This window comes from Aotus nancymaae, unplaced genomic scaffold (genome assembly GCF_030222135.1).
Source record: "Aotus nancymaae isolate 86718 unplaced genomic scaffold, 86718_ANA_hifiasm-v0.15.2.pri h1tg000059l, whole genome shotgun sequence".
Taxonomy (NCBI): domain Eukaryota; kingdom Metazoa; phylum Chordata; class Mammalia; order Primates; family Aotidae; genus Aotus; species Aotus nancymaae.
In genome coordinates this window covers 71,838,114-71,851,248 of record NW_026988473.1, presented here as the reverse complement: position 1 = coordinate 71,851,248, position 13,135 = coordinate 71,838,114, and the positions used below count along the sequence as shown (strand labels likewise).

General features: G+C 37.9%; 2 protein-coding genes across 2 annotated transcripts in view; one reads left to right on the top strand and one right to left on the bottom strand.

Annotated features, from left to right (window-relative positions):
* Positions 1 to 4,115, top strand: part of CTSC (cathepsin C) — a 45,495-nt gene extending 41,380 nt beyond the window's left edge. The window contains exons 6-7 of the mRNA XM_012444823.2: positions 1,467 to 1,598; positions 3,199 to 4,115. Of these exons, the coding sequence (XP_012300246.2) occupies positions 1,467 to 1,598; positions 3,199 to 3,701 (635 nt within the window). The 3' untranslated portion in view covers positions 3,702 to 4,115. The remainder of the gene's footprint in view (positions 1 to 1,466; positions 1,599 to 3,198) is intronic.
* Positions 4,116 to 6,863: 2,748 nt separating this feature from the next.
* Positions 6,864 to 7,206, bottom strand: LOC135270133 (small ribosomal subunit protein eS27-like). The gene has a single exon (XM_064365386.1). The coding sequence runs from the start codon at positions 7,156 to 7,158 to the stop codon at positions 6,904 to 6,906; it is 255 nt and encodes an 84-aa protein (XP_064221456.1). The 5' UTR covers positions 7,159 to 7,206; the 3' UTR covers positions 6,864 to 6,903.
* Positions 7,207 to 13,135: the final 5,929 nt, after the last annotated feature.

Sequence of the window (13,135 nt, the reverse complement as noted above, 5' to 3'; positions counted from 1 at the left end):
TTCTGGACAAGTCAGGGGCTTGCTGAAGATTATCTTTTTTCCTCATTCCTGTGATTGTCTGTAAATAGAACATATTCTGAGCCCTTGAATGCACTTGTGACATTTCCCTCCCACAGTGATCGATGGTCAGATAATCAGAGTACCAAGACTGAGAGAGATTGTTTCCATGGCTGCTATAGGCCGAGAAAGCTGGATGTTCAGAATGGGACCCTTTCCAGACTCTCTTAGGATGTTATTTATTTGACATTGGTTTCCTTTCATGGGGTGCCAAGGTCTATTTGTAAGACCTTGTCTAGTGTTACACAAAGGTTGAGGGGCAAAACAAGAAAGGAGGAAAAAAAAAGAATTCTGACTCCTACTTCAGTGTGTTTTTCACTGTTGGAAGGTTCTGCTGAACATAGTTACATATTCAGTGTACAGTGTGCAATGTTCTTTGTCATTCCATCATTTGAAGGATGGGTCCCATGGATGGTATCATCTGCATGGCTTTGAAAACAAAAGATGGAAGTTAATTTTGCTCTGTCTAGTGACTACAAGACAGGGAGAGAAAATCTGAACATTTGTCAAAGTAGATACAGACCTATAAATTAAAAAGGACACTAACCCTGCATTAAGACACATTAAGTCACTCGTCCCTGCTGTCTATTAGTTGTTTGTCCTTGGACAGCTCATTGCTTCTTTCTGAGCCACCTTTACACATTATCAAGTGAGCAGGTTGAATACTAGATGAATTCACAGGGATTTCTTCCAAGTGCTTCTTTTCTAATCTTCATAATTTAAATAGTTTCTCATTAGCAAAAGCAGTGTATGATATTGTCAATCTGAGAATTTTAAGGGGAGAATTTTAGGGAACATCAGAAATGGTAGTAGTTAAAAGGTTATAGGACTCACAGACTGACTGACTTCTATGTATAACTTCACATGGTGGAAGGGATGAGAGTTCTTTCTGGAGTCTTTTGTATTAGGTCACTAATCGCAAAGGCTCCACCTCCTAAGACCATCACCTTGGGGACTGGGGTTTCAACATGATTCTGAAGAGAACTAAACCTTCATCTCATTGCATTAGAAGTATCTGAAAGCTCAGCCCACATGTATTCCTCCACAGTTTTCTCCCAACCTGATAGCTCAGAATATGTAGACATAAATCCTTTCATCACTATCAAGAATATTGTCAAAAGATTCTCAGAAGTTATGAGGGTTGTTTTTTTTTTTTTAGCTTCTAAAATATTCTCAAAGAAAGTCCCATGAACTTATGTTTGTCTTTTGATGAAAAAGGATGAAATCTTAGTGGTTGCTCTGATAAGCTCAACAATGCTTGTTAGTCGAGTCTTCTTATTGTGCTTATTCTTATGAACAACAGCATTCAGTAAAAACATTAATGTATCTGATTCACTAAGGTTTTTGCGTGATTCTCTGTGAGGCTTCAAATGACTCTTGGATTGTGTATCTTTCTTTTTCATCTCCAGCATCGTGTGGCAGCTGCTACTCATTTGCTTCTATGGGTATGCTAGAAGCAAGAATCCGTATACTAACTAACAATTCTCAGACCCCAATCCTGAGTCCTCAGGAGGTTGTGTCTTGCAGCCAGTATGCTCAAGGTAAGTGATGCATTACAGATACCACTTTATGAGCTATTTACCTATGTGCAGCTGGCCATTGTTGGCAAAGGCAAAAGGATGGTGCAGTAGAGAAAGCACAGTGTCTATAGTCAGAAGACCTGGGTGTAAGTCTGGCTGTATCACTTTTTAATGGATGGTTTCTCATGGAATACACTGTACCATCAGCAAAATGTCAATAGTTACTATATATTGAGTGAGCTCTGCCTCTTATATATATTGCCTAACAATGCTCAAAACTCTGAGAAGTAGTAAGTATCATCCCTATTTATGGATGGGGAATAGGAACAAATAGATTTTCTAATAATTTAAAGGTCTTACAGCTTTTAAGCATTGGAATTTCACTTCTAATCATCGTCTCCAAAACCCAACTCTTATTAAAACCATACTATCACTGGTTTTTCTCTGGGAGAATTTTAAAATTCTGTAGTTAGGGCTGGGCAAAGTGGCTCATGCCTATAATCCCAGCACTTCGAGAGGCTGAGATGGGTGGGTGAATCTCTTGAGTCTTGGAGTTTGAGGCTAGCATGGGCAACATGGCAAAACCCCATCTCTATTAAAAATACAAAAAATAAGCTGGACATGGAGGTACAGACTTGTAGTCCCAGCTATCCAGGAGGCTGAGGTGTGAGAATCACCTGAGCCTGGGAGGTCAAGGCTGCAGTGAGTCGAGATCATGCCACTGCACGCCAGCTTGGGCAACCAGAGTGAGTCCCTGTTATGAAAGAAAAAAAAAATTCTGTACTTAGGCTTTCAGAACAGGCTGTATGTGATGTATGTCAAAAACACAGCTGTAATTGATTGAGGGAAAACATTACCATTTTAAAGATTTATGCTGTCAAGCCCAGATTTGACCACTAGGAATTTCCCAGCTCACCAGTGAAACTGCTGATGAATGGTTATTTTCCAGTGAGCCTTTTATTCTTTCTAAAATACTTACTAAATACCAGCTGTGACTTCTAGGCTCTAGGGACTATAATATGTCAAGGCAATCTTTATCCTCATGAAGCTTACAGTTAAGTGAGAGATAGAGATTAATTATAACAGTGTGAAGAACAGTAAAGAAAAAGTACAGAGTTATGGATGTGTGTAATAGAGCCAGGACTGCAGGAGGAAGGTAAGAGGTCATCTGGGAAAAGACTTACTTGAGAAAGAACCAAGGTGTGGGGTCTGGCTGCTTAGCAGTGGCCATAATACCTAACGTTTACTATTTTTACATCAAGTAACTAATTTAACTCTATGAGGAAGGACCTACTGCCATCTAGATTTTACAGGTAAGTACGCAGAGGTACAGAGAAGTTAAACTCTTCACACAGCTTTGGCTTTAAACCTATGTAATCTTCAAGGCCTCGCCACTTAACCACTATGCCATAGCTGCATCTCTATTAGGTGCTAAGTAAATATCTGTCAATGAAAGTATAGTTAGCTAGCTGGAAAATGGATGGATGAAGAAGTGACACGTAAGCTAAGAACACCTTTCAGGAGTAACATGCAAACGATGGAGCAAAGAAGAAAAAAATAGAAAATGGGATAAACCTTTTTCTACTAAGGGGTAATAACCATATGTGTTATTCATCTTCAGGCTGTGAAGGCGGCTTCCCATACCTCATTGCAGGAAAGTATGCCCAAGATTTTGGGGTAGTGGAAGAGGCTTGCTTCCCCTACACAGGCACTGATTCTCCATGCAAAATGAAGGAAGACTGCTTTCGTTATTACTCCTCTGAGTACCACTATGTGGGAGGTTTCTATGGAGGCTGCAATGAAGCCCTGATGAAGCTTGAGTTGGTCCATCATGGGCCCATGGCAGTTGCTTTTGAAGTCTATGATGACTTCCTCCACTACCGCAAGGGAATCTACCACCATACTGGTCTAAGAGACCCTTTCAACCCCTTTGAGCTGACTAATCACGCGGTTCTGCTTGTGGGCTATGGCACGGACTCAGCCTCTGGGATACATTACTGGATTGTTAAAAATAGCTGGGGCACCAGCTGGGGTGAGGATGGCTACTTCCGGATCCGCAGAGGAACTGATGAGTGTGCAATTGAGAGCATAGCAGTGGCAGCCACACCAATTCCTAAATTGTAGGGTATGCCTCCCAGTATTTCATAATGATCAGCATCAGTCGTAAAAGGGAATTGATATATTCACAGACTGAAGACTTTCAGCAGTAATTTCAGAAGCTTACAAATAGATTTATATGAAGATTTTTGTTTTTAGAATTAAAATTGCCCTTATTTTTAATATGCTTTTCAGTCAACCACTGGGCACTTTTTTCTAAGTATTCAATTACGTGGGAATTTTCTGGAAGATGGTGAGCTGTGAAGTAATAGAGTTTGCTTAATCATTTGTAATTCAAACAGATGCTATTTTTAAAAAAATCAATGTGAAAACAAAGACCTATTTTTAAATTGTACCATCACAAGAAAATATGGCAATACTTATCAAAACTTTTAAAATAAATGCTCAAGTTTTTAAAATAAAAATTTAAAAATAACTACATTATTGAGTTTATGTTTACTTCAGAAAATTTTTGTCATTGATTCAGTAAGACTCATTTATGTTACCTACGTAAGCACTTATTTAAGAAGGAATCGCATTTGAAGGTATTTCCATTAAAAATAAAACTACAAACAATGATGATAGGGAATATACTCAGATAATGCCTAGTGAATCCTAAAATTATCCTTGGATATTTGATGAGCCAGATACTTCAGAGAAAATAAATAAGAGTTTTGATAAAATCTGGATATTGGTGAAGTTATTTTCTACGATGTATATTTTGTATTTGGGAGTATTGGTTAATCTTCAGTAGGTGAGCAATAATAACTTAATGAGTAAAATATTAGCAGTTTGGATTTAAGAAGATTTTTGGAATCTCCCGGATATATTTCACAGTGGATATGAAACCTCTATGCTAAGTAACGGACGCCTTCTATTAGAAATTGTATGACAGGAGAATAAGGCAGTCAGAGCTCTGAAACATAAACAAGGACCACAGCCTTTTGAGCTGGAAAGGACCATAAAGCTCATGTACTTTAACCTCTTTGCACAGATAAAGACTCCGAAAGAGGACAAGTGATGTGTCTGAGGTCACACAGCTGGCAAGTGATGGAGTCATTCTTAAAACCTAGATCTTCGAAATCCAATTCTCCTTGAGCACCTTCAGGCACTGAGTCTCAGCATTTCTCACCAGAGTATCTACAGTCACAAGGGATTCTAGCTGCATACTTGGAAATTTCACCTTAGCATTTTGAGTTTCAAAGATTTGTGTGAAACCCATGTATTTTCTGCATTGCAATTAACTACAATGATGTTTTTGCCCTCCTTGAACTGCAGTAGGGCAACAGGAGTATGCACCATTTAAAGTTTGGCTTCTTGGGTCTCCTGGCCTGCTGCCACATGCCTTTAATCTTTTCACCACGTGGTGACACAGAAACAGACACTGGAAGGCCTAGCCAGGGTAGGAATCATTGGAAGGCCTCCAAGGCGATGAGATACATTTTCTTTTTATTGTTACCGATTGAATGCAATTATTGTCCTATTTTGTGCCCAGCCTCACTGCTATGTGAACATACAAACTTTTGAAATCAGGTATAATGTTTTTTCACTAAAATTCATAAAGATACTATCTGTCAGTTAAAAAACACAATTCTGTTTAACATGTAAGCATGAATTCCCTAGTTTTCCAGCTGGACAGCAGTTGGCTGACACAGAGAACAACTCTTCCTGATATAGAGTGCCTGTGATTTTGCACAATTTTATGAGGGCCCTGACTGGCTCTGAAGTACATTTATTGCTGGTATCATTCATTAAATGCTTTAGGAAATATTAAATGGCTAAATACTGGTGTGAACCAAACTGGCATGGGAAGTCAGATCATATAACATGTTTGGTTGAGGGCAAGCAATGGTTTGAAGAGGCCCTAAGTTTTCAGAGATTATGAGAGGGATTGCTCAGAATAAGAACTTAAGTTAGACTACATTTCAACTTGGATTTATCTGCTATCAAAAGTCTGCTTTTCTTGTTTCTCTAAGACAGAAAGATCATTTATATCATCCATGTTGCAGATTTCATCAAATACAGTGACTAAACGGAATATTAGGGTTCTGTAAGCCATGCAATTAGATTATTAAGCTGTACAAAAAGCAGTTGGTGTCAGTATCTAGAACTCATTATATTAATGCTAATAGAACACATACTCAGAGTCTTTTGACAAATGGAGCTCTAGAAAAAAAAATGAGATGGGAACTCTGGCTGACCTCCCCAAAGACATTCCCAGATAATCTACAAGGATAATATACATAGATGATGCCACAGATCATGAAGAAGAAATATATTTAGCTGGGCAGTCTAGCACAAGCATAATATTGACTCTGGAGCCTTAGTGCCTGGATAAGAGTTCTGGCTCTGGATCTTATTAGCTATGAAACCTTAGGCAGTTTCCTTATCCTATCTGTGCCTTCATTTTTTTTTTTTTCTGTAAAAATGGATACAATGGCATAGATATCTCTCACTGTCTGAATTACTGACTTTTTTTTTTTTCTGAGTCATGTTCACTGCAGCCTCAACTTCCTGGGCTCAAGCCATCCTCCCGCCTCAGCCTCCTGAATACCTGGGACCACAGGCACATGCCACGATACCCAGCTAATGAATTTGTCCTCTCCAAACCCTTGCTATTGCAACAAAGGAAAAAAATTTATTTGCATTTGCATTTTTAACAGCATTACTTGCTATCTAAGCTTAGGCCTTTCATCATTCCAAATGGAGATGCCAAAGATAATTAAAGACAATGCAGTTTCCCTGTCCATACAAACCTGCTCACAGAACTCAGGAACTGAAAATATTTGGATAGTAAGGAATATGCATACATACTTCATAGAGTTCCCTGAGGGTTAAATGCTTTCACATATACATGCAAAGTATGTAGAACAGTGCTTGGCATGTAGTAAGGAGTAAATACATACTAGCATTATCTTTTTCTGAACTCAAATTGTAAAATAATATTTTGCTATGAGGAAGCAGCTAAGATGTATTCTATAAATAAATAAGCTCTACTATGAAAGGATAGAGAAGGGTTTCTGAGGGTTATTTTTGTTTTTTGTTTTTTGTTGTTGTTTTTTTTTGTCCATAATCAAAACTTTATTGAAAAACTGACACCAAAGTTCACTGTTGTATACCTTAAAAACCAAATATAATTACATTATCTTTGTAGATTAATTAGAATTATGGAACTTATATGATAAGGCTTTCTGTGAGATAACACAAATTCAGGAAGCTGTTTGGATCATTAGTGTTGCTTTCTTCTAAATGAACACGCTTCTGTGAGTCTGGCCTTTCCTCCTGTAGGCTGGCACAACCCTGTTGAACAACCTACACAAAGAACCACCGTCTGAGCATGGCTGAAAACCATGGTGATCTTGTAGCGACCTGGACATTTTACATCCATAAAGCAAGAATTTGGACTTTGCACTAGGCGTTTCTTTTTATGTTTTTTCTTTTCCTCTTCCAAGGATGGATGTAGTAAATCTCTAGCCAAAGGCATGTTGATCCTCTCGCAAGCCCAGCCCTTCCAGACCTCTCAGCCGACACCGCTAACCTGTTTTTCTTTTTTTAAAGAGAGAAAAGAACCTACAGAGGAACACTAGCACAAGGACACCCACAGAGAAAAGCAAAAAGCTTTATGAATTAGGGATAAGATTTTAATTTTATTTTTTACTATAAAATTTTTACATCCCCCACCTTTACCATTCTTGTGTTGCTGCCTGCGGGAGGAGAACAAGTCAGAGAGGTGATGGAGTTTGGATGACTACCGCAGAAGTGAGTAACAGGACCCAGCCAGGGAAAAGTCATTGCAACTTTGAAGTCAAAAAGACTAAAGTTAATCTAAAGTCTTAAGAATTTGATTTTCCTATTCAGGTTCTAAAACGCATGAAGATAAAGTAAGTATAACAGATTCACATCACATGAATGCTGGAAGGTTATCTAGTTCACCTCTGTTGCTAACAATGGGCCTTGAGAGGTAAAGTAACATGCCCGAGCTTCCACCTAATAAGGATAAATCTATGCCCCAATACGTCCAGAACTTTCTGCTATACTTGCTGCCTTCCAATTAAGAAAAATGGCAAAATAATTTTTCCATTCTTTTTAAAAATTGTGAGACCAATAACCTTACCTTGTTCTTTAAAATCATTTCCAAGATTTGTGCCACCTCCCAGAAATCCTGTTCCCATTTCTTTGGGGCAGGTACTCTAAGTGCCAATCCATGTGTGGTGGTTTGGAAGGTTTAATATAACGGTTTTCTTCTAAGTATAGTGATGTTAATTTATTTATATCTCTTAACTCTAATTAAGGTTTCCTTTTGGTTTAAAGGTAAGTAGAAAATTCCTGACCAAGTTTGGGGAGCTTTGGATATATCAGAATCTTCTCTGATGGGAAGCACATGGACTTAAAATTGTGTATTGATATTGGATCAGTTACTGGGTCCAATAAACTATTAACTGTAAAGTATTGACCTCATTGAATTTCAGTTCCAACTAAAAGTTTTTAGTACAAATTTGCGTGAAATTGCCTGGGACATAAAATAATTAAAACCTCAGCAGACTTTCTGGTCATGTCATACTATGTCCTCCTAGTGATAGCAAACTAGAATTGCAGGAGATAAACTAAGGCAGAAAATGCAACACATGCCTTTTGTGTGTGTGTTTTCCTTTTGAGAAGTCCATTTTTTAAATATCCCTTTTCTTTAAATCTCTTTTAAGAGTTAGTAGAAGAAATTTAACCTCTTCTTTTCCAACTTGGGGGATGTGATGCTGATGCAATACTTTGATTTTGAACTTTATGTTCTAAAAGACAGTTTGTCTTCTTGAAATTCAAGTCTGTAGGGTGGTTAAATGGGGAAAGAACGTAATAAATTTCAGACTTCCCAGGTTGAGAAAAAAATAGCAGACTTCTTTCTTCCTCTAATGCAAGGTCTTAAAAAGATTGAAATCCTAGCAATCAATTGAGAGAAATGTGTTAGAGAAATAGCTTTTCCCTGAGGAAATGAGGGAAATGCCATAAAGCTAAGGGTTGTACATTAAAGTAATCATTGAGATGATTTTTTCCTGTAATGTACTTTCTGGACCTTCAAAAGTATTGGATAGTTTCAGTGTAGATTAAGATAAATGACAGAAAATAAGTGCTTTTAGTATCAGATTTTTATAACCCCATTCTCACTTTTTTGGGGGTTTCTGAAGAACTAAAAGTCTGCTTTTCTTTTAGATTAACTATTTCTATGCCACTGTAAGAATTGAGCACTATTCCCAAGAGATAGTAGATGCAATCCTAGTTCGGGAGGCTAAAATTCAGTTGTGTGAAAAGGATAAGCCTATGGAAAGAAAGTAAACAAAAGAGCATTGTGCCACTAGAGAACCCAGAAATAAATTCATATATTTTCAGCCAACTCACAAAGGTGCCAAGAACATACACTAGAAAAAGGACGCTTCAATAAATGGTGCTGGGGAAACTGGATATCCATGTGGAGGAGAATAAAACTAGATTCTTACGACTCACCGTATATAAGAATCAACTCAAAATGAATTAAGGGCCTAAATTAAGACCTTAAACTGTACAAATAGTAGAAGAAAACATAGGAAATGCTCGAGAACTTTAGCTTAGGCAGATTTTATGGCTAATATTTAAAAAGCATAGGCACACAAAAACAAAAAAATAGACCAACGGAGCTCTAATAAACTAAGAAGCTTCTGCACGGCAAAGGAAACAACCAACAAAGGGAAGAGAACCTGTGGGATGGGAGAAAACATTTGCAAACAATTCTTTCGACCGGGGACTAATATCTGGAATATAAAGGAACTCAAACAACTCAGCAGCAAAAAACACAAACATACAAAAAACCCAAATGATCTCACTAAAAAGTGAGCAAAGGATCGGAATAGACATTTCTCAAAAGAAGACATCCAAGTGGCTATCAGGTATATGAAGAAATGCTCGGCATCACTAATGATTGGGGCAATTAAAATCACAATGAGACATCATTCCAGTTAGAATGGCTATTATAAAAAAGACAAAAAGTAAAAAGACCCTTGTGAATATGTGGAGAAGAGGGAACTCTTATATGCTCTTGGTGGTAATGTAAATTAGCACAGCTGTCATGGAAAACAATATGGAGGTTTCTCAAAAAACTAAAAATAGAACTACCACATGATCCAGAAATTCTACCACTGGGTATTTATCCAAAGAAAAAGAAATCAGTGTATCAAAAGGATATATATACACACTGTGGAATACTATTGGGCCTTAAAATAGAATGAAATCCTGCAATTTGCAGCTATATTGATGGAACCTGTGGTCATTATATTTCAGACTTCTCAAGTTGAAAAAAAAATAGCAGACTTCTTTCCTCCTCTAATGCAAAAGGTCTTAAAGAGATTGAAATCCTAGCACTCAGTTAAGGGAAATAAGCCAGGCACAGAAAAACAAATATTGCATGTTCTCACTCATATGCAGGAGGTTAAACAGTGGATCTCTTGGAGGTAAAGAGTAGAATAATGGTTAACAGAGGCTGGAAGGGTGTTTGGAAAGAGGATAAAGAGATGTTGGTTAATTGGTATAAGCAAACAGTTCAAAGGAATAAGTTCTAGTGTTTGATAGCATAGTAGGGTAACTATAGTTAATGATAATATACTGTATAGTTTAAAACAACTAGGAGAGAAGATATGAAATGTTCCCAACACATAGAAATGATAAATGTTGTAGATTATGTATGTGCTAAATACCCTGATTATTACACATTTTATGCATGTATCAAAAGATCATTATGTACCCCATTGCACAAATGTATATCAAATTTTAAAAATAGCATTATGCCACAAAAATATGGTCTTTGGAACCAGAAAACGCTGATACTGAGTCTTTGCTCCACCAATGTTTGTTACTTGACTTTGTTCAGTTATTGAACAGAGATCTCTAGTAGTCAGGGTCTTTGCCTGCTCAACAGCAATGCTAATATCTTTTTTCAAGGGTTGTGGCAAAGTTTAAAAGAAGCAATGAATGTTTACATATAACTTACCTTGCTTTAAAAAAAAATTTAAAGTGCTTTGTGAAAGTTAAGACATAATGCAAAATAAGTTAAAAATAAGTGAGCTAACTGAATTAAAGGGAAGATAAAGGTAGGAAAGTAGGATATACCCATGAAATAAAAGCTATAGAATCTAGTACGTTACCTGATACATGGGGATCACTCTTCAACACTGGTTCTCAACTAGAGGTCATTTTACCCCTGATGTTGTAGGCATTTGGGGTTGTCATAATTGAGGCAAGGATGGGAGTGTGCTACAGCACTTAGTTGGTAGAGGCCAGCTATACAGCTAAATACTCTACAGTGCACAAGACAGACCTCCACATGAAGAATTAACCAGCCCAAAATGTCAATAGTGCTGAGGTTAAGAAAGTCCTGTCTACAACCTGCTAACTCCATTATACACTTTCCTGGCACCAAATGAATGTTATATACTTTGGAAGAGGGAAAGAATGCTGAGGGTTAAAGTAATCCTGGAAGCTTCCAAAGAGGATCTGGAACTTGACCTGAGCTTTGACAAAGCAAGAGGCATAATAAAAGGCATGGGAGGCCAAGAGAGTGTGGGAAGATAGAAGCAATGAGAGAAGATTAAGACACTTCCCTTCAATTTCAAGGTGACAGATTGACCCCATTCTGCAGTAATCCTCACCCGATAGAACCTACTGACATGACTATAAAAGGTGTAAAATGTATTAAATACATAGCCATAATTTATAAGAATGGAATGTCTTAATGAACCAGAAATTGTAATAAACCCTTATAAGAAAAAGTGAGGGGAGCAAATGGCAAGTTATTTTGAAAATTGAAGGCCCAAACGTGGGAAAATTCTGCCATAGAGGATGAGATCATTCGACTCACCAAACATTTCATCAAAATAAGGATAAAAAGGAAAGAGGTAGATTGTGACAAGATTACTTAAAGCATTGATTCCTTCATGCCTGCTGGGTTATGAGCTCCTTTATGACTGATGAAGACTACGTATCCTTTCCCCAAAAAAGTGCACATACTCATCCCATATTTGCATAAAATTCTGGCAGGCTAGTGAAAATGTATAAGCCCCAGTACTGGCAGTAAACTTTTGTGTGTATGGGTGCCTCTTCCCCTAGCCAGTAGCCATTCCAAAATGCCAATACTATTACTATTTAATATTTTCTTTCAATTATAGGCTGGGAGGAACCATTGAAAAACCTTGGCTAGTGACATTCAGGGTGGCTGGACAGGTTAGATAACTCAGCTTTGAGCCATAATCTCATTCGAGGTCAGACCCTGTTGGGAAGCTGAGCTCTCCATTTGTTCCCTGAGCCTTAGTGGCTTTCTCAGTTCCCAGACCTTTGTCTCAGTTTCTCTTAGGTTGAGATGTAGTCTTACTCATGCAATCATTGTCTCTAGAGACAAGACTCTGACCAGTAAAATCCCACCTGGGAACTATATTCCTTCTGCCAATGAAGAGACTTTTTTCTGATGCTCATTACCTGCCTTCAAGAATTGTACATTTTGTGCAGCACCTGGATTCCCCATCACTGTGCTCCTTCTATTCCCAGGAGCAAACATTATCTTCCCCTGCCCCTCCCCTTGAACCCAACTGCTGCCTCCTTACATTAGCTGTCCCCTGCAGCAGCTTCACCAAGTGGATGCTTTGTTTTTGACCCAGTTAGTTTTGTCTTTATTGGTAATAATAATGATAGCTGCCATTTAACAAGGTCTTACTTTGTGCTAGGTGGTACGGTAAGCTCTTTGCAAACAATGTCTCATTGAATTCCTGGTATAGATTTTGTTTTACACATAAGGAATAAGACAAGCTAAAGAACTCATCCGTTTTTATTGGGATTTGGAACTGGGTCTCTTTGGTCTAGCACTACAGCACTTAACTATATTTCCCTCAAGATGTTCTTCCTGTGCTTTTCCCAGGAGTTTGTTGATTTTCAGGTCCTGGTCACTTTTCTTCTTTCTTATCTTTTTGTAAGTAACTATCGTAATTGCTCAAGTCTTGAGAAATAAGAAGACACCTTCAGCATCTTAAACTAGGATAATTAAAGAAGGGTGGCCTCATAGAATTTAAGTCAGGAGGGAGGTGGTGGGCAAGGGATGGCAAGCTCTACTTTGAAGAGGTTAAATTTCAGCTGACCACCGCTAAAGGAGTACAAGCTTTTCCTTTCAATAAGTGTCTTACCAGAAATGTGATAGCAATTTTCAGGAAGAATTTGGCAGACATAATGTTTAGCAGATTTGCAACAAATGCTATAAGCTCAAATGGAAGATTTTTTTTTTTTTTTGGCAGCACACTCAGCCCTCCAAGGGAGAGTGGATTATTTTGTTTGCAAGTGCAGTAGCAAGGGAGGTATTAAGGACAGCGACATTCCTTTCTGTATAAAAAAATAAATAAAAGAAGAAAGATTGTTGAGCGCCTCTCTGCTGTATTTAATGTACTTCAGGATGTTGGTAG